Here is a 23371-nt window from a genome sequence, read left to right as displayed (position 1 = left end):
TGCCCTGCACACACACACAGTTCAAAATGGCTGATTTTTACAAACTTGTGAAACTAATAAGAAAAAAGACAAATGAAAGTTTGAAAAGCTTATCGTGGTGGCGCTGTCTGTCTAATTTCAACCAATCAAAAGCGCTGGATTAAAGTTTACAATATTCGCCGCCAGAGTGCGCGTATATCGCCATATCCGCCATTGGGAAACACTTCAACAGAACAAAATAAATCATCCGAAATCACTTGCATCGTGTTCGTTGGAAAGGTAAGAACTGCTTTATATTAAAATTTAACTATCCAAACAAATTTTCCTGTGCATATTTTCTGAATCCATGAAACGGTTTCTTTATAATATTTTTTTCTATTTCAAAAGCAACGCGATGTGGCCAATTGATCATGGATGACCTACCTTCCAATGAATATAATTTGAAAACACTCACCCCTGAAGAGGAAGAACGCCTCCGGTTGCAAGACACGCGTCTCGTATCTGACTTCAAGGCGCTGCAACTGGAGAAAGACGCGAAGAAGCACTGGGACCTCTTCTACAAGCGCAACGAGACACGTTTCTTCAAGGATCGCCACTGGACCACGCGTGAATTCTGCGATCTGCTCGACATAGATGAAAACCCCGAGGCTTCTCGAATCCTCTGGGAGGTAGGATGCGGCGTGGGTAACTTTGTCTTCCCTCTGATAGAAGCCAAACTCAACTTTGAGTATATTGTCTGTGATTTATCAAGCAAAGCAATTGAGCTTGTCAAACAGCATGGCCTATATGATGAGAAATACATTAAAGCTTTACAAGGAGATATAACAGATCCAGAAATAGTTGATAAGATTACTAGTTACTCAAAGGTGGATGTAGCTACATTGATATTTGTCCTCAGTGCAGTACATCCTGATAAATTTGTAACTGCATTGAAGAATATTTATGAGTGTTTGAAACCTGGTGGGGTTTTATTGTTCAGAGACTATGGTCTGCATGATATGGCTCAGTTGAGGTTCAAAGCTGGGCATAAGATAGCTGAGAACTTTTATATGAGGCAGGATGGCACTAGGTATGTAAAATATTTGAATATTTCTTTAAATTGTTTAAATTTTGAGTTCCCAATGATTAAAGACTTGCCTTGAGGGGGGTGGTGGACCATCCAGTTAGCTCTGGGCAGGATTGTCATGGTTCTGTAGGTCTGCTGTGTGCCCTGATGACCAAAGATTATGAGATCTGAGGGATAAATGCTCAAAATATTAATTTTTTGTTAAGTATTTTCATAAAACGTGACAGGAATTTAATTTTTTATGTTCTTATTAACTTCTAGGAGTTATTACTATTCAGTAGAGTATGTTAATAACATCATGGAGGAAGCAGGATTCAAGGTTGTCCTCTGCAGTTATATCCACAGAAGGACCATCAACAAGAAGGAGAATATTGATGTGCCTAGGATTTTCGTTCAGGGGAAATTCCAGAAAGGTAATTCATATTTTTCGTGATTAATAAATATAAAATAATGGATTATATGATGATTGGTACCATGCACCACGCTTAATTGTTTTGCAGATAATAGCCTACCGAATTTTCTGATTAAAATAATTTTATAATTATTATTTAAACAAAATTCTGCAGTATTTAAATCTTTTTTTCTTTCTTTTTTTTTACAGAAAATTCCTGATTTTGATGGTCTAATTATTGTGGAAGCAGTAAATCATCGAAAATAACGTAAGTTTCATTTGAATGTGTTTAAGGTGTGAATATAATTAATATTATGATGATTGGTACCATGCACCACTCTTAAATGTTTTGAGGATAGTTGCCTACCGATTTTTCTGAATATTTTTCATAATAAAATCACAATTTATCAATAAATTGATTCCCCATATTAATTTTTATATTATCTTTCAGATTTATCATCATTAAAACTTCATCTTTTAATCTGACAACTGCTACTACTACTAAAGTTCATGAAAAGTAAGTTATTTTACTGTTATGAATCGATAATTTTGAATAAAATGATGATTTCATAGTTCAATTGAACGACCATGATATTATAAGAATTTAGTCTTTCGTCCAAACTGACTAAACACTTCAATTTAATATTTTGCGTATTTAAAACTTTAATATATTAAATAGAAATATTTTCTTTTCAGATTTTGTGCGACATTTCCATTAATGAAAACATTAGCTACTTCAGATGATAAATGATAGCAAAGTGAGTTGTTAAATTATTATAACTAGTTATGAATTTAAACTAATAAATATGATGAGTTCATAGTTTGATTGATAATGATATATAATCATATAATCAGAATTTAGTCTTTCGTCCAACCTGACTTATTAAATTAAACTTATTGCATGTATTTGCAATAGAATTTGCAATTAATTTAAAATGTGTTTGTTTACAGGTCGTCCTCATCTCTCCGCTCTACACTCACCCTGTTAAACTCTTGAAGACTCAGTCTTCACCAATGTACAAAACAAAACATTTATTTTGATAATAAATACGTATATTTAACTCACAGACTTGACTTTCAAAGCACCCTCCTCCATCCTGTAGATCTTCTGACTTACCAGGAAGTCCCTGAACATCTTATACAACGTATAGTAGTTGAAAAACACCAGAAACGCGATGGAAATGATGTGGTGCCAATACGAGCAGAAAAACATCAATATCCCGAGCTGGATGAACACAACAGTGATGTGCACCAACAACATGATACCCAGCGACCTTGAAGGGTTCTTAAATATTCTCTAAACACAATAATTGTGTGTTAATAATTATTAACACATAAAAACAACAAAAGAAAAAAAAACACAATTTTTTTTTAAAAGAAAACTTACATAAAAACGTCCATAAGTATGATTCCCCGGCTCAGCAGCATTCGTCTCCGACTGCGCACGATAAATATCCTTACCATGTTTCACCAGGGCAGAAACAGGCCAAATAACATCATCCTGCCAAGCATACGGTAGAGTTAACACCGAACGTGTTTCCACCCTACTCCATGACCCTAAGTGTAATGTAGCACGATGCAAAACATCACAGAACTTCAACGGGAGTAAATGCATCGCATAGGCGAAGAAACACGACATGAAGACGAAGATTACGTGTGCAGTCGACCAGAATGCATCGTAATACAAATAATTCTAATAAATTTATCAACAAATAAACAAAAAAATTAATATTTTTATATAAAAACATACAAAAATCAAATATTTTACCTGTGAGAAACAACAAGGAATAAATCCAGCATAATAAGCATTCACAGTGGAATTAAACAAGATATGCTTCATCCTCCTGTTGAAATTCCCTCGTAAATTATCAACTTCTTCACGGATTTGAATGGGACATGAAGTACACGCGTGGATTTGCACGTTGTTCGAAGTTGTGCTCAACTCGAAGATCGGCGAGATCGTAAAACCGAATAATATTAAATAAACAGTGATTCTACAATGAAATTATGTAATATAATGCAAAATTATGTTAAAATCTAATAAAATGTACTTACGGATAACATAAAAACACAATATTAACGATTGGATGATTCTGCACGGTGTAATACGCACACCAGCTGATGGTGGAACACAGTGTGCCGAATAAAAACACACGGAAACACATTTTGCTCACACCATGCATCTGCGACTGCATGATGAGATGAATTAGGTTGGTTCCAAGCAAGTAGACGATGCGTCTGCTTAGAATCACGACTATCAATACAACCAGATTGATATCAATCAAATAAAAGTTCTAGAATATAAAAAAAAACACCTTAGCTGTAAATAAACATAAATTTTTTAATATTTTTATCTTACCATTGTTTGATTTGTATATGAATGTGGCAACCACCACACAGTTCGATACAAATTCAAAAACTGCAGACCAGCAGCAACCAAACTGAATGTAAATATCATCACCTCGAATAATACATTGTTTTCTGTTGGTGTATTAGGGAAAGGTATGTGTTTAGGTGGTTTAGGATGTTCTAAACCAGGTAAAGTGGGTATTGTAGGTGCGCCAAGCGGTGAATATCGTGAACTGCTGTGTGTTCCATCCGCAGGGATGAGTGGAATCGATGAGGGGACGTGTCGCGTTGCACGGAGTATTCTTCTATTGCCCACGGGCATCTTATAATTCAATAAAATGTAATTTTGAAGTGATTTTAAGAGTACTTGCGTGTAGACTCCACATGTTTGGTTTTCGTGGAGGTTAAATGTGTTTTATCTGTGTTGCTACTAGCGACATCTCACTAAAACTGATACAAAACGTGAAACTTAAAAGTTTAAAACATAAAATGCTTAAAACTATTAAGATTTGTTGTAACAGCAATTATATTATGTCTACACCGTTGTATGAACTAGTTTCTAGTCATTTACTAACACAGATATATTCAGACTACAGTTTTCTTCTTTGTTTTTTTATCTGGAAATCTTTTTTCTTTAATACTTTAACCTAAAAATCTAAAAGGGATTAAATTATATCAGCGTGGTTTCATCCTGGCCTTCCTCCGCAGGTAACAACGACTTTTGACTTGCTGACTTCTCTCCTTTGTCGCTTTTCTTTAATAAAGAAGATTTATCGCCGCCATTTTCAATCGACGAGCAATCCGGTGAGCTATTATCAAACGGCATGAAATTATTCGTTGTTGTGCTGCTCGTCGACGGCAAATCCTGTAAATCAGGCGAAGCCAGCGGAGGTTGATACTTTGGACTTGAATCCAACGTTTCCTTCAAGTGCATCACCGGATAACTCTCACGATATCCACTTGTAGATGAGGTCTGTGAGATGGCGCTGTCTTCATCCCATGATCCTTCATTGTTGTGTTTCGTGCGTGTTGCAATTCTCAAACGATGCGGATCTGTCGGTCCTGTAGGCACCTGATTAGCGATGGATATCGGCGTTGGTGTAACAGACTCAGGAGGCGGGCTCATCTCGATGGAGAGCGGTGACACTGGCAGGGTTTTATCTACGTCTAGCTGCTCGCAGCCGGCAGCAATATTCAGATGTTGCTGCTCATCGTGCGCATCCGCTGCGCCCCCTTGCGGTGGACTTGGTGGTGTGGGCGGGACCTACGGATATAGTAAGCGCTGGTGAGTGCAAGTTGTACAACGGACGCCATTACCTCAAGCTTGCTCTTGCGGCTCTTGCGCAAGCGGAACGTTTTCCGGCTTTGCGGTTTGACGCGCTGCAATCGGGATTTTTGATTGGTGGTTGGGTGGTGGGCGTGTGTCTCGCCGGAACTTTCATCAGCGGGACTTCCCGGACTTAGGGGGGTCGTTGAGGTTTCGCCTACGCGGATTTTGTTTGTTTGTTTGTTTGTTTTTTTTTTTTGGAGGTAAATATCATGAAACAGAACAATATGCAAACATAGTAGGTGCGGATGTTTCTCAATCAATCAACAAATCAACACATTCAACAACAATAAAAAAAATTTAAAAAAAAAATACAAATTACTACGACTAAATGCTACCACGTTTGGTTTACCTGAAGAATGTCTAAACTCTACGGAAGAGACAAAGCGCAATTTCTGCGCCCTATGCTGGGAGGTTAGAGAGTCAGACTTGTGCATCGATTGCTGCACAGCGGTCTGCGGTTGTTCGTCACTAACGGACGAGTGTTGTGAGCGATCTGAAACACATGCCATGTCGGTTGTTGCGGAAACAAGGCCAAGAGACAACGAGAAAGAGAAAGCAACTAGGTAAAGAAAGCAGGTTATGTCCGGTGTGATTGGGTCAGACACAAGATGGCGGCATGAACACGCGCATGCGCTTACCAGTTGTCGGATTTGCATCTCCAGCCTGCTCGTTGCCTTCACTTATCGAGGCGTTTACTTGATTCGATGTAAAACTCGTACTTGATGAAGATTCTAAAAATAAATCCGTTAGATGGCGCTGTGTTATCTTTCTATAAACTTATACTTAACCTTTTTGATTTGAGTCATTCGGTGCAGATTTTGATCCGTGTCTCGTGCCATGTTCACCACCAGTGAGGAATTCAATCAAAGATGGCCGCTGATGACGCTGGTTGATCTCGCTCGCCACATGCATGGTCGCCTTGCCGTCGTCGCTCTTCTTCGCCGCGTCTGTGCTTTCTTCTGAGGAAGCTAAGTGATTAGAATGTGATATTAAGCGCGTGGTTCGTAGTGGTCTGAAAGTTGCCTCGCCCCACCCCCGTTGGTGTGTACTAATCTAAGGAAAAAACACGAGCGCAGACAAAATGCATACCAAAAACAAAACAAATCGCAATTATTATTATCAATAATAATAATAAAAATGTAGGTGTATTGAGTGTTGTATAGATATAGAGTTGTTGTTTTGTTGGTGTAATGGCGGCCATTTTGTAGTCCATATCAAAACGGTGATGGCGTTGATGTTTGTTTGTTGTTGTGTTGGTTGTCTACCTACGTCTAAGATGAAGAAGCGTTGCATAAACAAACCTATATCGATAAAAATATTTAGAAACTCGTACAGTATACAAATGCGAAATAATATCAATGATCACGTGACTTCTTGTCGGCTAAAAAACGGTGCAAGACTAAATAACTCCAGAAAAAAATTAAAAAATATAAACTGAAACTTACTCGAATCTTCTAATTCTTCTTTGAGGTCTTTCATTTCATGCGCGAGTTCCATGAGAAGCGCCCCACGGGATTTCGGAGGTGGGAGACCTGCCCCACGGATTTTATCACGGATTTTCTGATGCATGTTACGCTCAAAGTCTGAGATTGGTGGTTGTGCCAACTAAAAAACACAAATTAACATACAAAATGTTTTAATAGGGTTAATGTGTGAGTTTGGTTGCCTACCTTTTGGAATATGAAAGGTTGCATGAGTATAAACAGTGGTGTGCGATGTGTAACCACAAAATCCAAGAAATCCCATAGGAAACTTGCTGCTTCGTTGCGTTTGCCAAGTTCACGCATTGCCCGGGCGATTCGCGACCAATCAGTGATGAGTTCCCCTTCGAAACAGATCGTCATAACCTTCAAAGCTGTAAAAATAAAATTTAATACAAAATTATTACAAATATCAATGAATTTACCTAAGAAAGCAACTTGATACAACGATGTATTAATCCTTGAGGATGTTTTGGTGTCTCTTGCGCCTTTTGTGTTCGGTGGACTCATTGCGTGTAACACCAACATCAACGCGAAAGAAATATCACTCTGACACATCGGATTCAAATCTAAAACACATAAATTTATAGGTTATACCAATGTTGAATATATACACGTATAAGATGTAACTTTGGTTGCCTACCTTTCCTTCCACTCCCAACACGTAAACACAGCGGCATAATAAGATTCATAATAACATTCTCCGTACGTTCCTGCGTAGGAAACGTGGAACTACCACCGACAACATGTTCCAGACTAAATACTTCCACCGACGTGCTGAGTATTTGCAGCGTGATGAGACGCACCACTGTGCTGCAAAAGTGTGATGGCGGCGCTTGATTCATCAGCGCCGCGGTTGCCGATGATACACCTTCGGCAACACTGCATTCACTCACTATTAGAGTCTGGCAAGTGTTTATTAATTGTTTTACGTGTTGCCAGTGCATAATGTAGGGGTATTTCGTCATTGTGTCGTACATTCCTTTGAGGAGACCTGCAGCAGCGTCCCAGTCGGTATTTCTCTGAAATAATGTTAATTTGTTAATAAATAAGTTTAATTATTAAATAATATTTACTCTTATGGAAGGTTTTTTTGAAATCTTTTGGAATACTTTGTCTAAACGTCGAAGGATTATGATTAAAGAGGAACGCAGATCTTCATTGGCCCATTCAGTGGAGGGGAGAATAAACATCATGTAGTGTTGTAGGCCTCGACAACCCATTGATTCTGGATCGTAGGGGGAGACTTTTAGGAGGCTGTGGGCTATTTCTGCTAAACGCTAGAAAAAAAAAGGAAAATGTTGAGTTTAAAGTTTAATACCGGTTTTTCGGTATACCGGTATTTAAAAAAACCGGTATTTGTATTGGAAATAATATTGTATTGAAAAATATCGGTTTTTTAAATAAAAAAATAAGAACAACTGGTATACCGGTATTAGAAGTGTAAAATACCGGTATTAAAAAAAACCGGTAATACCGGTATTTCTATTGGAAATAATATTCTACTACAAATATAGGTATATAAAAATAAAAATACCGGTATTAGAAGTATAAAATACCGGTATTAATACCGGTTTTAAAAAACAGGTAATACCGGTATTTCAATTAGGAATAATATGGTATTAAAAAATATCGGTATCTAAAAAAAATACCGGTATTCCGGTATTAGAGGTGTAAAATACCGGTATTAATACCGGTATGTAAAAAATCGGTATTTATATTGGAAATAATATCCTAATAAAAATGATCGGTACCTAAAAAAATACCGGTATAAATACCGATATACCGGTATTTTTTTAAAATGTTCAAAAACCAATATTTTTAACACAAAAATACTTAAAACATAAAAACCGGTATTTTATAACCTAAAAACTATTAAATACTTACAATATGTGACCTAATATCCAACAACTCCACAGTTTTCCCATCATGATTCGGCTTCCTATAAAGCTCATTCAACCGATTCGACGCTCTACAAACAAATTCCCCCACCAACGACAACAAAACATCCCTGGGTCTCCTATACTCCGCACGTAACACCTCCGAATCCTCCACATCATGCTCATACAAACTCTTCGCCCTCGAATGCTCACTCATAAACTTCGAATGACTCTCATCTTCAAAATCAAACCCAGGCGAATACGGCCCACGGGAATAATTCCTCTGACTACTACCTTTATGTTCCGGACTAGATCTATACGGTCCATTATAACTCTTAATCAAAGCTTCACAATTATTCACCAAAGTTTTAATCGCAACAGCGAGTTGATTAATAATCTCTTTTTCAGACTTGCCTTCTTTGTTATACGTAGGCAACTGTATATGCTCGACATAACACGGAAAGATGGCTTCCAGAATAACCAACATCTGATACCCACGAATACTCTCCGATGAATAACTCACAACCATCACACAAAGCGAGATACAATCCAGAATAGTCACCATTTCGTATTCATCATGATAACAGAAATCAATCGGCTTCAACGGTTTTTCTTCCTTGACTAATTCAGCGATGTTCAACGGATCAGGTGATGGTGTCTCCAATGACAGCAACAGATTAAACAAACAACTTGATTGGATCTTGTGCGCATCACCATATGTCCCCTCTTCATCCGTATCCAACATGGCGGACACCGAACCAAACATCTGCAGGATAAACGGCTTGCGATTCATTAAATAAAACTGTTTCACTGCGTATTCAATCGTAGTTGTAACCAACTTATTCGTCTGATGATTAGAATAAATCTTCAATAGTGTAGGCATGATTAATAAATAACCATTTGTAGAGAAAATGTTTTTGAAGTGGAAAGCTGCATTGATGTACGTCGCCATTACATAGCGAAGAATACAGGAATCTTCCGAGTGTAATATGACAGCGCCGTTTAACACATTGAGAAATAGGTGGATGTCACCGGAGTATGCAAAGTTGCCTGCCATTGCTTCGAACATGCGAGCGATGAGTCGCACCCACATGAATTTATGCAAAACGTCTAAACCTAGTAACATTTTACCGATTTTTCCGCCTTTGTAGAGATCCAGATCGGATTCCAGTGCTTTTCGAGGGAATGATGGTAGTTTCATTAGTTCTTCATGCAGGAAGACAACACGTTGCACAACCATATCGACGTTTTTTAATATTGCCCAGGTTAGGAGTACTTTACCGATTTCCACGAATTTATAACCTAATTCTTGTTGTTGCAGGGCATCGAAAGCTTCCTCGGGTTTCATGTAGACTAATTCCAATTGTGGGTATTGTGAACGTTTAAAAAAGTAATAATCCCGGACGTAGGAAGAAGGATTACGTATTTGATCTAAAAATATTAAAAATAAGCAAATTTAACCTCAAAATTGATTGATTTTAATGAACTTACGTGTTTTATAGTCGACTAAAAAGAACTCTTTGTGTTTACACTCATCAATCCCAAAGAAATCCAGCGATTCTTTCAAAATCTGATAGAATTGCGTGTCTTCCTGAACCGGAAACTGCGATGGGATCCCCCCGGCGTCTGGATCCTGCGGTCCATGCACAATAATCTTCTTCGCTGAGGGAACATTCGCCGTGAGTAAAATCGAAGCATCACACTGCTCCTTCCTCAAAATCTGCTTCAAATCTTTAAACATAATCCCATGCACACTGTGTACAACCATCCATAGAATAGACAATGCTGTTCCGATTAATTTCTGCCCTTCTTCATGCGGACTCCTCACATAAAACATAACATAACCTATAATATAATTATACAAAGCAAACGCAGCCTGTTGCGGTAACTTCGGAATAAATCTTATCAAATGCCGTAGAATTTTAAACATTTGATCCTGTTTCTCACGCGTGAGACGTTCAAGAATATATCTGAGGCATAAAGCGGAGTCTTCCACCAAACAACACCAGATTACTTGATAGGCAACTTCATATACAGCGCTGCCATCTGGTGAGACCGCCGCATCATCCAATAAATTGATGATTTGTATGACAGCTGAGCATAAACAAGATGGAAACAGTGAATGTGCTGAGTGTAAATGATGTCCGGTGTTTCTCGGCGCGTCTGCTTGGTCATCATCAACAACCTCTTCGTGTTCTTCACTTGTGTGATACAGGGAAGGTTCATGCGCGGCTTGAACGGTTATAGGAATAGTAGTAATCAAAAAATTCTCACGTTCCTCACGTTTTTTATCATCCTGCGCCTGCAGCGCCATCTTAATCAATTCCGTCTGTTGTTTTTTACGTGTTTTAGTTGCAGTTACCAAAGATCTATGTCGTTCTTGATTAATGGTAACCTCTTCAACTTTTGTTTTCACCAAAAGCTCCCAGGGTGAATCCACGACATCCAAAGATTCTATTCCTATCTTAGGTGAAGGTAACGTGAATTCTATACCTGGTGGGGGTACTTTGAAGGATAAATGCGCGTTTTCTTCCATTCTTGGCCATACTTGATACCGCAGCTTCCATAAAACTTGAAATCTTAGAATGGAGTTTATTCTGACTGATACATCACTGTGTGACAACTGATGTTGCATTAATTCGCTGACTTGTGAAGGGACTTTCACTGCGCAGAGGATGAAAATAGAAGCTGCGCATGCGGCCACTTCTTGATTACTCTCCAAGAGTAACTCCCATGCAACAGGGATGATTTCCACATAGTGGTCTTCTGTTAATATGACAGCGCCTTTTAAAAGTGCTCCTAGAGGACTGTGAAAGGCATCTTTAACTTGTGCCCGGATATATTTCAAAATCGGCGGGGTTTCTTTTGGTTTTTCTTCTGTGGACTTTTTACTTTCACTGCATTCAGACTCGGCGATGTCCCGAGATGAATCACGCATGAATTTCATTTCGCGTTGTTTTTCTTTGTTTTTATCCGTTTCGATTTTGTCACGTTTACCGACACTGTCTTTACGTCTTATTGGAGATACTTGTGAGGATGTCTGATCACTCACTTTACGTGATTGGTTTTTATCTTTTTTACCTTTACGTGTTTTGTTATCCATATCGACATTGAAGCGGTCTTCAAGGACGCCGAATTCTTCACCGTAGACTTTACGCACTGCTTTTATTAATCGCGTAGTTGCACGCATCACACGGCGGTAACAATATGGATGACAATAGTTCTGATGCGTGCAGTAGTAATACAACGAGTTAGAAACTTGAACCATAACCTATAAAATATATAAAAATAAAATTTTAAGGTTATGTTTATTTAAATGCTTATTTTGACATTTTTAAACCTAACCTTCAACCACGGCATATTTTTAGCTGTATCATCACTGTCGTTACTATCACTGGGACTCTCCGGAGGTTGATCATCACTCAGCACACCAGGAGACTCCTCCCCACTAGCTTCCCCTGGTACTCCAGGTTCAGAAGTATCACTGCGGTCCGAGATGGAGCTCACCTTGCGCTTGGACTGGATGGAATCTGTGCGTTTAACAGTCTCGGGTATTTTCCCTGATCCAAACAAGAACAAACAAAGCGAGGGGCTCTACAAAAGGGACTCACGTGCACGAAACACACACAAACATCCGAAAAAACACAAAAAATCAAAATCAAAATCCAACACACAAATTCAAACACTTACATTCGGATAACTTACACTCGTTCTCCATATCTTTCCCTTCTTTAGTCCCACGGCGTAGTTTTAAACTACGTCGTTTGAAAGACCCGCCTGACACTGCGCCTGTGCCACGCCTTAACAAATATGGCCGCGGTTGATTAATACGCTTCATTTCTTCGCCTTGCAACAACGCCTGCATGGTAACAGTTGTATTGGAACTGCCTTCACTACCTTCATTATCAGGTTCATGCAAAACAAAACTAATTTTCCTCTCGGCTTGACCAGATTCTCGATCACCAGCGATACTCTGCAGACTTTGCGCGGATGCTTGGGAATGACCCATGGAACTCAACGCCATGGACCACCTTCTGTTAGCCTCTTTACTATACACTTTTTCCCATGGTGGAGGTCTTTCCTTAGCCCCTGGTATCACCCTTGATGATTTAGGAAGAGATTGATACGTTTCTCTAAGAAAACCTGTGATTTCCATGAGTAGCATGCATGCCATCAACCGCAGCGCCATCGGACAGCTACTCCCGTAACTATTAATACTAGCCTCATCCAAAAAATCCTCTTCCTCATCTTGTAGTAATAATTCCTTTTGTTTACCTTCGTCCAAAATCATCGTAGCGATGTTAACCTCACTATTTTTATCCTCATTGATGAATTCTTCTAAACGTGCACCCAGAGCCTCGGCCCATTGATGAAACATCTTACCAGCTGCACGTTGGAGGATGTGCGTGCGTCGTATACCCGTGGGTTGACCACGGACAGGCATGGGTCCCGAAGGCCGGAACATGGGGAATGCTAGTTTCATCCATGTGGGCCAAAGGCCTTTGTTACAACAATGTACAAAATAAGAACACTCGAGGAGTAAAGCAGCGCGTGATACCACTGTGGAGTGGGGGAGATCCATGATGGCGGCGAGTAGATGTGAATCAGGGACTGAGCCAGGCGGGCAGGTTTCCAACAGGAAGGATAGCCGTGCCATTCCTTGGAAGATTGGTGTTGTTGGGACCAATTTACGTTCTTTAAACACAACGAATTCTGATTCTCGTGAAGATTCACCGAAATCCATTGAATTTCTTCGACTTAAATCTAAAAAACGTTAAATTAGTAAATATTATGTATGTTGGGTTGCATACGTACAACTTCCAGGTGATTCTTCTGTGCTGCCATCTCGTTTTTTACCTTTTTTCAGTACAAAACGTGTAAATCTGTCTTCTACGCGGCGCTTTGCTTTCTGGAGAGTTTGCCCGACATTACCCGAACTGCTGCTTTTGACAGGCATGCGATGATAATATTTAGACCGTGATCGCATTATATTACTATCCAGACTTTCATTACTGTCAGGATTATCTGATCCGTTGATGGATCCGGAATCTCCGCGTTTAAACCAGTTTACTATACCTCCAAGTCGTGATTTTTTCGTTTTTAATGGTGGTTCGGCTATGCCGAGCGTGCGTTCACTCTGTCGCGGTGTCAAAACGTATTGTTTCTTACGCATGTTGCCTAGAGGGCTCTGGCTACTCTTGCAGTCATCACCGTCGGTCTCCAGCAGACTCTGAAACGGCGCAATCATCTGCGATGCAAATGAGGTTATGTAAACATCAAACATCAACTTGGTAAGAAACAATTAACTTAGGTTGTGGTTAGTTGTGTAGTTAGTTAACATAGGCAACTTACAGCACATGTTGATGAAGTACTACGTTTTTTGAATAATAATTTCCGTATGCTTTTATCATCAATCGAATATGATGGTTCTGTGATTGGTTCTTGCTGTTCTTCCATTTCGGCTTGATGCAAATGGCGGATGACTCGTGTTGTTTGTATATTTGGTTCTTTTTTCGATGCTCTGTCGGCTGTATCCAAGAGGGCGCTGAGTGCAACTCGGCGGAATACACTCCCATGCGCTTCTTTGACATATGTCATCAATTGTCGCACGTCACAATAAATTGCCTACATTAAAATCCATTATAATTAAAAAAAATTAAATATTTTTTAGGTTATACCAAATTTTCCGGTGCTTTTAACTCCTTGGCAGAACTAACGAATCGCGTGACGAGCGGTTTGAAGATATTCGACATAATCTGCCCCTCGACGCCGCGAATCCCGCCGCCGCCGAGGCCTACGCCAAGAGTGGAGTGGGTGGTGGTGGTGGTGGTTGATGATGGTGGTGGTGGTTGGAGTGGAATGTCTGATGGTGACTTGCTAGAGCCCCGCTTCTGGTCTGCGCGTCACACAATTCAAATTCACCGCCATCAAAACGTACGAAATGATTCAAACAAAGATGGCGGCCACAAAAAACTAACAAACAGCAAGAGAAACAACCACTACTCAAACCATACAGATAGGTATGCCAAACTATCAATTTACAATCAACCACAACTCAAAGGGGTTGTCAAGTGAGGTTATGTTATGTTACTCAGACTTAAAATGAGTTTGTCAAGACCAGGGAGAGGCGCATTGCAAGTAGAGACTACTGAGAGGCGTACGCAAGCACTCAAAGGTACTGTATACGTGTGTACCGTGTGGATATGCATAATTTCGGTCATATTTTTAGTTTTTCTCGTAAAATGCATATCCACACGTGGAAATTTTTGAAAAATAGAGTGAAGTGTGCGTTATATTCGAGTGTAGATGATCCTGAATGAAATACTTACTCAACGGAGACAATAATGAACTTGGATCAATGCAAAACCCGACGTAGGCATGTAAAAAGTCCAAAAGATCATGTAATGGTTGATATCTGACGTAATCACGTAGATATCCATTGAATTGTTTGCTACTAGCCCGAAGTAACTTCTTCATGATGTTTTGACACTGCGTGCGTAGGAATTCCGCCGCTGGACCACGATGCGCATCCGTGCAACAACCATGTGGACATCCCAAGTGTTTCAAAACCCTTTTAAAAACATTTTTATGTTTTTTTTCTTTCACAAAAAAATTAATTTTATTATATTTACCTTACGATAACACTCATTATTAATCGATGCGGTGATGTTCCATTGAGTTTTGTGTCATCTATCCCAGGCGTTTGTGAGTTACCTTTCACTCCGCTAGAGGCGCCACTGGGTTGACCTTTAGCTGAAGGACTGGCTTCTGTCATAGGCGTGGCTGTTTGCAATGCTTCGTCACGAATGAGTTGTTTCAACACGCCCATATCCATGAGTAATTCAACAAGGTTTAAAATCACTTCTAATACGCGTAATGTGCAACAGTTGTGATCGCGTAGTGATGCGGAGTGCACTGCTTTGAGGACAACTTGTAGATCTATGTCGCCCTCTTTCGTGATGTAACAGAACGAGCCGGGCGCTTCGGGTATGTCATCCGCTGTGTAGGTTATGTTCGAATCGGTTTGTGAACGTGTAAGGCTAGGTTTACGCTCGTTCCATGCGTTTAGTTTACTGCCGGAGAGCGAGATGGCGTCGAGTTGGCTGTCGATTGATCCCTGTGCATAACAAAAGTGAAAGTAAAAGTGAATTTATGTGTTTTGGGTTGCATATAGTTTAAGAATATAATACCTGACGACGCATGAAATCCGGAGATGGAGTTGGCGTGTGTTCCGTGACGGTTATAATTGGATTTGTCATTGGTTGTGTTGGGACTGTGCGCATGCGTCGTGGACGATCCCAGTGAACCTCACAATGTATATATCTTAAGGTGAAAATATAAATATATTAATATTTTGTAAATTTTTGTTGTTTTTCATAGAAAAATTGAAATTTTCGTTGTTTGGAGGTTAAATCAACTCACCCACTAGCCGCCAACTCATCAATCAAACAGCTGTGTTGATGAATGAACAATGTGCGAAGAAAAGACAGACAGGTCAAGAGAAAGAGTCACTATGAAGAGTCACACATGAATCACACACTAGATGGCGTTACCTTAAACTCGGCATACTCTTGCCTTTGACAAGATTAGAAGGTTGCATCCATTCCGGGCGCATTGTTGACATCGGACGTGACAGATGCTCATCACCCGTATCCAAACTCCTATGATACTCCTAATAACCACAAAAAAAACAATAGAAAACATCATAACCTCAAATAAAATGTGCGTAGAGTGTGAAAATTGTAAGAATGAAGAATTATAAGAACAAGAAACAAGTTTAAAAGTATTTTGAGGTTATGTGCATAAAACACTTACAATATGTGTGTTTCTGAGTGTTTTCAGAGAAAAGATGAAGAAAGATCGATACATACATTAATCATCGTGGAACTTGAACCCACCGCTTGATCACCCAGCAGTTTGACATCATCCTGGCCGCATTTCTCCAACGCCTTGTCAGATTTTGACAGCAGTTTAGTCTCAACAAAAGCTTTGAGGTCGGCCATCTTCATACGCTTCTTAGTTTTCTCACTAGAGCGGCGCTGGTGATGCGGAACAACATCCTCAGCAGTTTTGGACACATACGGTGACTCTGGAACATCTTCAGTGATATTTCAACAAACGTAATTAAATACCAAGAATAATATTTACCTGCTAACAGGGAGACATCCTTCGGGGATGGCACCTCGATGAAATCCTTGACTTCCTGTAATTTAATTTCGTTGTTCTGGTAAAGAGAAACCTCGATTTTTGGTATGGGTAGGGAGTTGGATCTTCGTCGAGGTTGTTGTTGAGCTGCTGTTTCTTCACTGATGTCCCGTAATCGGTTGTACATGTAATGCAACGCCCAGTATATACCTTCCTCTTGCCAATGTGTGATGAAGAGACATCGGAGGACAGCGACATCTAAAAAAGTAGCAGCGGATGTATCACCGAGATGGTGTTGTGTGATTAATGACTTTTTGGACCCGCTGGGGTCACCACCAGGTGGTATTTCGGTGGATGGTTGTTTACTACTACTGTCCATGCTGTCCTTGTCCGTCGACGAGCTGGAGTTTCTAAAAAGATATTTTTTTATCAAAAATCTAAACAATCCACATATTTCTTCTGTAAATATCTATAACCCAACCTCATTTTGTTCATTGACGTTGTGTGTTTTAGTTTGGCGTCGGTTGTTGTAGGGAGTACGGCGGTTGGTGTGACCGCGGATTTGCCGTTTTTGCGCATTGCGAGTTGGATTATGCTGGTTTCGGCGGTGTAGATTGATGGATCACGTAGGAATCCGTCGGATTCGTGGAGGGAGGGTAGTCGGAAGATGACGACGTGTTCTTCTTCCGTGCTGGAGGACTCTTCGGGGATGGTTTCGGGGAATACGGTGTCTTTTGGTGATGATACCCAATTTCCCTAGTGATAAAATAAGGTTATGTTAGTTTTTTGATTTTAAAATGTTATTGGTTATGATTTTTTAGGTTTTAATACTTTATCTGATAGAGAATTTTCTGTAGATTATAAATCTGCAATTCGTTTGTTTTTATCTCTTTTAGTTTACGAGATATTCGCGTTTGAAAAAATGGGTAAAATTTGGAAAATGTCACTTTTTAGCACTTTTAGACGCGTTTTTCGACCTTTTACTGTAGGAAATATAATTATTTTATATTTTTATCAGAAAGAGAATTTTCCAATCTATCAGAATCAGCAATTCGTTGGTTGCTATCACCTTTAGGTGAAGAGATATGAATTATCAAAAATCGTCGAAAAAAAGTATCAAGCACCACCCCTTGGCTTTTTTTTTCTTAAGAATGAAAATTTCATCTCTCAGATTTCCATTTTAACTATCTTATCTGATAGAGAATAGTCTGTAGATTAAGACGCTGCGATCAGATCTTAATTATCTCTTTTAGTTTACGAGATATTCGCGTTTGAATAAAATGTGCAAAAATTGACAAATGTCACTTTTTTGCACTTTTAGTGACGTTTTTCGACCTTTTACTGCAGGAAATATAATTATTTTATATTTGTATCTGATAGATAATTTTCCAATCTATCATAATCAGCAATCCGTTGGTTGCTATCGCTTTTAGTTTAAGTGATATTGATTATCAAAAATCGTCGAAAAAAAGTATCAAGCACCCCCCCTTGGCAATTTTTTCTTAAGAATGAAAATTTCATCTCTCAGATTTCCGTTTTAACTATCCTATCTGATAGAGAATAGTCCGTAGATTAAGGCGCTGCGATCAGATCTTAATTATCTCTTTTAGTTTACGAGATATTAGCTATTAAAATATCAAAATATTGACAAGTATAGTTTGTGACATGCAACCGTAACGCCATCTATGAAAAGTTGAGGTTACTTTACATCATCCTCAGCTTTTGTGATGGTGGCAGTCACAGTGACGCTCCCTTGCTGCCCGGCGGCTTGTGACACTTGATCAGCAAACGACGCGTTGTTTTGTCCTTGCGCCGGCGGTGAAGTCGACGGAGGGTCGGGAAACGTTGAAAAACCATCGTCGTTTGAATGTTTGCCTGTGTATTTAACAAACAACAGTTAAAACACCATTAAGAAACGATTACACTTCTTAAAAACACATTTTTTGTATATCTGGTTGCCTATATAAGCAAAACACAATTTTACTTTTCATTTTACTAAATCTAATACTCTAAAAACAAAACTAAAAATGTTATTAATACTAATATTAATTATTACAAATGTAAATTGTCAAAATCTAAGAATATCAACGTTTCACTGTCCGCCATTTATGATCCTCAACGAAAACCGTGAACCTATCGACGGAATAGAATATCACATTCTACGGTACATCGCACGAGACTACAACATAACCTATGCAACCAACCTACTACCATTCGCAGACCCTTACAATAAAATCCGCTATGATGTGATTGAAAACATCAGTGACATCTGCGCATGCTCACTATGGATGAAACCTAAACTCCACGATGATGTTGATTTTTCTACAACCCACTCAACAAACTGCATAACATTTTTTGTACCAAAACCAAAACCAACGCCGATTTTAGTAACAAAAACACGCATGGAACCTATAATAATAATTTACACACTGATAATATTTATAATATCAGCCATTTTGTTAAAAATCAGCTTTACACTCACAAGAAACCGAGATTTTTCAATTTGTTTGTTGGAATTATGGCGTGCGATGTTACAGAGCGCTACAACCATCGCCGCGCATGCACTACGCGCATCGGCCATCTTGCTCATCACATGGTACACATTCACAATGCTAATCACAACAGCATACAATTGTGGATTAACCACAATGTTAACAACAACAAACTACGACGAAATGATTACATCTACAGATATAATGATTGCGAAGCAAATTCATTGGTCTGGCGATGGAATACGTGAAATCGTAACACGGAAATTCTATAAATTACGAATTGATAATGTAAGTCGTGCAGAGAATAACGATTTATTCCGTGGTGGAAATTTTGCGATGTTAACAAAAAAACTATCGAATCAATACGTAACAGAGACGACAATTCTCCATCCGGATGTCAAGAATGACATCATCGTGATGCCATCTTGTATTGGCACATTTGAGGTTACATTCTACTTGAATAAACATTTAGATCCACAAATCACGTTGATTCTAAACAAAAATATTCAAACTTTAAAGGAACACGGCTTGATTTGGTTGTGGTACAATACAATGATTGATAAATACACAATCGGAGACGAATCAATGCGGAAATTGTTCATGACGCAGACGCAGAAAACCATGGCGGTGCCATTGGACATGCAAAAAGTGTCACATGCATTTTTTATCTTGTTGATATTTTTATTTTGTGCTTTTTTGGTGTTTTTGAGTGAAATATTTGTGTTTAGGCAGAGAAAACGTCGGAAATTTTACTCACGTCCACAGAAAATGTCTCCAAATTGATTCTTTTTACCATTTTTGGAGTTTAACAGCTTCGGTTTGGGTTTACAGTGTGTGGTGAAGCAAGGGGCGTCGGGGTGACGGAAATCCCACATTGCCTGCCAGATTTTCAATCCGTTTTCCAGCCGGAAGTTTTGAAAGTCTGATTCTTTCAATGATTGACATATCGGGGCGAATAGATACACAAACAGCTAAAATAGGTTAAAATTGAGGTTATGTTTAGTGATTTGATATGTTGTGGTTGTTTACCGTCATTGTAGGTATAGAGAATAGATAATAAAATGGCGACGTGTGATAAATGCCTTTCTCATAATCAGCATCCGAGCATTCTTCAGCTGCGTCTAATAATATCCAGTGTAATGTGTACAGGACTTTGCTTTCCATTGCGCCCATCATTTGTAAATTACCGTCTTTCATTCTTAAATACATAACAAGTAAGGTTAAGTTTTGTAGGTTAAAATTTTTTAGGTTATGTTTACCTGTTAAACAAAATGGATGCTATGCTATGCATGACATGCGGTAGGGATGCTTGTATTAATCGCCAACGTGGTAGAGCTTTCAAAGCTTCGTTCAAATCACTTTTTAAACCAATTGTGATGTTTTGCACTAAAACTTTCTCGAATAATTTGCAGGATTCTTTCAGTTCGTAATGGCCAGGCGCGTGTTGACAAAACTAAAATATGTTACATGTTTTTTAGTTATTTAATGCGTTTATTTGTATTAGTATTATTTACCATGCATGATGCTTCGTGTAATTTTCCCAATTTAGGACGAACGAAAGGCGCAACTTGTTTCCAGAGGAAGATTTGTATGGGAATTGGTATCGCCTGGTCAGTGAGGTTTTCTAACGAGGTGAGATGGTCGTTTTCCGGCGGCATGTTGCCTGTGTGAGCGCGGAATTGCGACTGATATTTTGCAATCGATCCTTGAAGGATACTAGGACGATAGAAGGAGGAATATTCAGGATGCTGCGCGGTGTGCGCAATATACACAATATTTAAACTCGCGCAGTTACAATAATGGCTGCCAGAGGCGGTATTGACCAATCAGAGCGCAGTATTTTAAACGCACGAATAAAAACGAGCACGAACGAAAGGTTAACCTGAAAATTTTGTAGTGTCGCGGTGAATTCAAAATTAAAACGTGAAAAACACAATAAAATCATATAAAAATCAAATAAATATATGTAATATTAGTGAAATTATTATGAATAATATGTTTTTAGTGGTTTTTCATTGGTTTTAGGTGAAAATTTTGTGAATTTCGGTGGAATAACCGTTAAATATTTGAAAATAGAAATGGTGGGAAGAAATCCAATGCCGAACCGGTTGTTGTAATACAATGAGCGAACTGATGAACCTCTCATCGGCACGTTTAGCACATTTTTCCTAAAACCACCAGCCATTTGTCAATCGTCATTCGTCCACTGTGTGTCTGTGTGTCGTCCAAACAAAAAAAAAACGTCGTTATCAACACGTTTTCGTATTCATTTCTATAAAAACACAAAAACCCAACAAAAACCATGGCTGATGAGAACCGCATTCGTTCGTTCAAAAACAAAGGAAAAGACACTGAAGTACGTACATTTTACACAATTAAACCAATAATATTAACATCATAATCATATCATGTATAAATTAGGAAATGCGGCGTCGTCGTATTGGTCAAACCGTCGAACTCCGCAAGGCACGCAAAGACGATCAACTCCTCAAGCGTCGCAACATCACCTCTGTAGACGAGCCGACATCACCACTGCAAGAAAACAATGCCGCATCACCGGGCGCAATGTCCGCCGAGGAGATCCTGCAGGGTATGATGCATGCCGACGAAGCCATCCAGCTAAAAGCAACGCAAGCATGCCGGAAAATGCTCAGCCGCGAGCGCAATCCGCCGATTGATCAAATGATTCGCCTTGGTGTCGTGCCTAGATGTGTGCACTTCCTTTCAAAACCACACAAGTAAGACACAAAAACGCTTAAAAACAACTTAAAATCAATTAAAACTAAATTTTTCTTTTATAAAGTCCTTCGCTGCAGTTTGAAGCATGCTGGGCTTTAACCAACATAGCATCAGGCACATCTGAACAAACCCAGGCTGTCGTACAAGAAGGAGCCCTACCCAGCCTGAAACAATTACTTGTTTCACCACGTCCAGAGGTCGCTGAGCAAGCAGTCTGGGCGATTGGTAACATTGCTGGTGATGGACCAATCACGCGTGATCTTGTCCTCCAATGTGACGTCCTACCCTTACTCTTGAGTTTAATCACGGCTGATACACCAATCAGCTTGCTGCGTAACATTGTCTGGTCCATCTCGAATCTCTGCCGGAATAAAACCCCGCCGGTGAACTTCCAAAGCGTGAAATCATGTCTGCCTACCCTGGCAAAACTCCTACATCATACCGATAAGGATGTCTTGGCTGACACATGCTGGGCGTTGAGTTATCTCACCGATGGTACAAATGAGAAGATTCAAGCTGTGTTGGAAACTGGGCTGGTCCCGCGTTTGGTGCAGTTGTTAAATTGTAAAGAAATTAATGTTTTAACACCGGCATTACGTACTGTGGGTAATATTGTAACAGGAAATGATGTGCAGACTGATGCGATCATTCAGGCGGGTGCTTTGTTATCTCTGGGTCCATTATTGAAGTTCACCAGGTTGAATATTGTCAAGGAGGCAGCCTGGACGATTAGTAACATCACAGCTGGAAATTCCGAGCAGATTCAGAAGGTTTTAGACGCTGGGATTATGGATCCACTCTTGGATGTCTTACAGACGGGTGATTTTAAGTCGCAGAAGGAAGCTGCGTGGGCTGTGACTAATTATACTTCCGGTGGTACTGTTCAGCAGTTGGGAAGGCTCGTGGAGATGGGCGCGATGAAACCCATGTGTAATTTGTTGAATAGTAAGGAATGGAAGACAGTGTGTGTGATTCTTGATGGTTTGAATAATATTCTGAGTGCGGCGGCTAAGTTAGGCGAAGCAGAAAAGGTAATACCACCGCCATTTTGTATTTTTATGTTTGGTAATTAATTAATTTTTTGTTTTTTTGACGATAGGTGGCGATTATCATCGAAGAATGCGGTGGTTTGGATTGTTTGGAAGCGCTGCAATCGCATGATAATGAAAAGGTGTATGAGAAAGCCTTGCATCTTATTGAGACTTATTTCTCGGAAGCTCCGATTGATGAGGCGCAACAGCCGCATACGAATGAGCAAGGCCAGATTTCGTTCAATCCCAACGCGCCGCAAATGCCCAGCGGTGGCTTTTCTTTCTAGAAAGCTTTATATCACATTCTCAATTTGTCAATTCCCTAAATTCTAAATTTTTATCGTGATTTTTTGTAATATCATCAATGTCGTTAACTGTTAATTATTAATTAAACACTTTTCTAATATTTATGTCTTGATAACTAGGTAATTATTGCATACATGCATTTTGCGCATGATTTTGCTGATCATCGAAGGTATAATAAGTAT

At 39.3% G+C, this 23371-nt stretch overlaps 4 protein-coding genes and 1 long non-coding RNA gene across 24 annotated transcripts; 3 read left to right on the top strand and 2 right to left on the bottom strand.

The window, feature by feature from the left end:
* Positions 1-100: 100 nt before the first annotated feature.
* LOC135800954 (tRNA N(3)-methylcytidine methyltransferase METTL6) lies at positions 101-2503 on the top strand. Of its 2 annotated transcripts, XM_065314311.1 has the most exons (7): positions 101-258; positions 367-1048; positions 1307-1458; positions 1647-1704; positions 1888-1953; positions 2133-2194; positions 2388-2503. In XM_065314311.1, exons 2-4 carry the CDS (start codon positions 390-392, stop codon positions 1655-1657), a joined length of 822 nt encoding a protein of 273 aa, XP_065170383.1. In that variant the 5' UTR covers positions 101-258; positions 367-389; the 3' UTR covers positions 1658-1704; positions 1888-1953; positions 2133-2194; positions 2388-2503. The 2 variants fall into 2 exon arrangements, with proteins under 2 accessions (XP_065170383.1, XP_065170385.1); XM_065314313.1 differs by lacking the exons at positions 1307-1458; positions 1647-1704; positions 1888-1953; positions 2133-2194; positions 2388-2503 and adding an exon at positions 1111-1224.
* Positions 2454-4254, bottom strand: LOC135800953 (transmembrane protein 39A). The gene is made up of 5 exons (XM_065314310.1): positions 3796-4254; positions 3492-3730; positions 3205-3430; positions 2824-3129; positions 2454-2733 (listed from the first exon to the last, which is right to left on the bottom strand). Exons 1-5 carry the CDS (start codon positions 4105-4107, stop codon positions 2494-2496), a joined length of 1323 nt encoding a protein of 440 aa, XP_065170382.1. The 5' UTR covers positions 4108-4254; the 3' UTR covers positions 2454-2493.
* A 39-nt stretch (positions 4255-4293) lies between these two features.
* Positions 4294-20844, bottom strand: unc80 (unc80, NALCN channel complex subunit). Of its 19 annotated transcripts, none has more exons than XM_065314290.1 (30): positions 20628-20840; positions 20373-20566; positions 20143-20311; positions 19871-20084; positions 18330-18496; positions 17103-17377; positions 16625-17058; positions 16348-16574; positions 16030-16148; positions 15899-15928; positions 15667-15799; positions 15109-15593; positions 14806-15047; positions 14155-14372; positions 13829-14101; positions 13292-13724; positions 12167-13240; positions 11822-12036; positions 9968-11747; positions 8484-9907; positions 7673-7876; positions 7240-7618; positions 7022-7165; positions 6786-6970; positions 6561-6720; positions 5904-6074; positions 5754-5846; positions 5465-5608; positions 5103-5269; positions 4294-5049 (listed from the first exon to the last, which is right to left on the bottom strand). In XM_065314290.1, the coding sequence occupies exons 1-30, from the start codon at positions 20769-20771 to the stop codon at positions 4456-4458; spliced, it is 10491 nt and encodes a 3496-aa protein (XP_065170362.1). In that variant the 5' UTR covers positions 20772-20840; the 3' UTR covers positions 4294-4455. The 19 variants fall into 19 exon arrangements, with proteins under 19 accessions (XP_065170362.1, XP_065170363.1, XP_065170365.1 ...); XM_065314291.1 differs by having other exon boundaries at positions 5904-6071; XM_065314293.1 differs by having other exon boundaries at positions 5904-6083; positions 13292-13706.
* On the top strand, positions 15675-16772 carry LOC135800956 (uncharacterized). Its single transcript, XR_010550255.1, has 3 exons — positions 15675-15791; positions 15857-16596; positions 16710-16772. It is a non-coding gene; the product is annotated as an uncharacterized lncRNA (long non-coding RNA).
* A 146-nt stretch (positions 20845-20990) lies between the features above and the next one.
* Pen (karyopherin subunit alpha) lies at positions 20991-23289 on the top strand. The gene is made up of 5 exons (XM_065314593.1): positions 20991-21079; positions 21139-21469; positions 21535-21851; positions 21917-22883; positions 22952-23289. Exons 2-5 carry the CDS (start codon positions 21416-21418, stop codon positions 23168-23170), a joined length of 1557 nt encoding a protein of 518 aa, XP_065170665.1. The 5' UTR covers positions 20991-21079; positions 21139-21415; the 3' UTR covers positions 23171-23289.
* The last annotated feature ends 82 nt before the right edge of the window (positions 23290-23371 follow it).

Source organism: Atheta coriaria, unplaced genomic scaffold (genome assembly GCF_025399875.1).
Source record: "Atheta coriaria isolate IRGN ID8LTWV9N9 unplaced genomic scaffold, Caltech_Dcor_3.1 hic_scaffold_10_pilon, whole genome shotgun sequence".
In the NCBI taxonomy this organism is placed as follows: Eukaryota; Metazoa; Arthropoda; class Insecta; order Coleoptera; family Staphylinidae; genus Dalotia; species Dalotia coriaria.
Note: the sequence above shows the minus strand (reverse complement) of the source record. Positions and strands in the feature narration are given on the sequence as shown.

What these genes read in the sequence shown, in the direction of transcription:
- LOC135800954 (XM_065314311.1), top strand. Translation starts at nt 390, where the DNA reads ATGGATGACCTACCTTCCAATGAATATAATTTGAAAACACTCACCCCT. An exon ending in ATGAGGCAGGATGGCACTAG is followed by an intron (nt 1,049 to 1,306) that starts GTATGTAAAATA and finishes ATTAACTTCTAG; the next exon opens with GAGTTATTACTATTCAGTAG.
- LOC135800953 (XM_065314310.1), bottom strand. Translation starts at nt 4,107, where the DNA reads ATGCCCGTGGGCAATAGAAGAATACTCCGTGCAACGCGACACGTCCCC. An exon ending in TTCCTTGTTGTTTCTCACAG is followed by an intron (nt 3,130 to 3,204) that starts GTAAAATATTTG and finishes TAAATTTATTAG; the next exon opens with AATTATTTGTATTACGATGC. An exon ending in ATACTTATGGACGTTTTTAT is followed by an intron (nt 2,734 to 2,823) that starts GTAAGTTTTCTT and finishes TATTGTGTTTAG; the next exon opens with AGAATATTTAAGAACCCTTC.
- unc80 (XM_065314288.1), bottom strand. Translation starts at nt 20,771, where the DNA reads ATGCCGCCGGAAAACGACCATCTCACCTCGTTAGAAAACCTCACTGAC. An exon ending in TGGAGACATTTTCTGTGGAC is followed by an intron (nt 18,497 to 19,870) that starts GTGAGTAAAATT and finishes TTAAATACACAG; the next exon opens with GCAAACATTCAAACGACGAT. An exon ending in AAAATATGCCGTGGTTGAAG is followed by an intron (nt 11,748 to 11,821) that starts GTTAGGTTTAAA and finishes TATATTTTATAG; the next exon opens with GTTATGGTTCAAGTTTCTAA.
- Pen (XM_065314593.1), top strand. Translation starts at nt 21,416, where the DNA reads ATGGCTGATGAGAACCGCATTCGTTCGTTCAAAAACAAAGGAAAAGAC. An exon ending in ACAAAGGAAAAGACACTGAA is followed by an intron (nt 21,470 to 21,534) that starts GTACGTACATTT and finishes TGTATAAATTAG; the next exon opens with GAAATGCGGCGTCGTCGTAT. An exon ending in AGTTAGGCGAAGCAGAAAAG is followed by an intron (nt 22,884 to 22,951) that starts GTAATACCACCG and finishes TTTTGACGATAG; the next exon opens with GTGGCGATTATCATCGAAGA.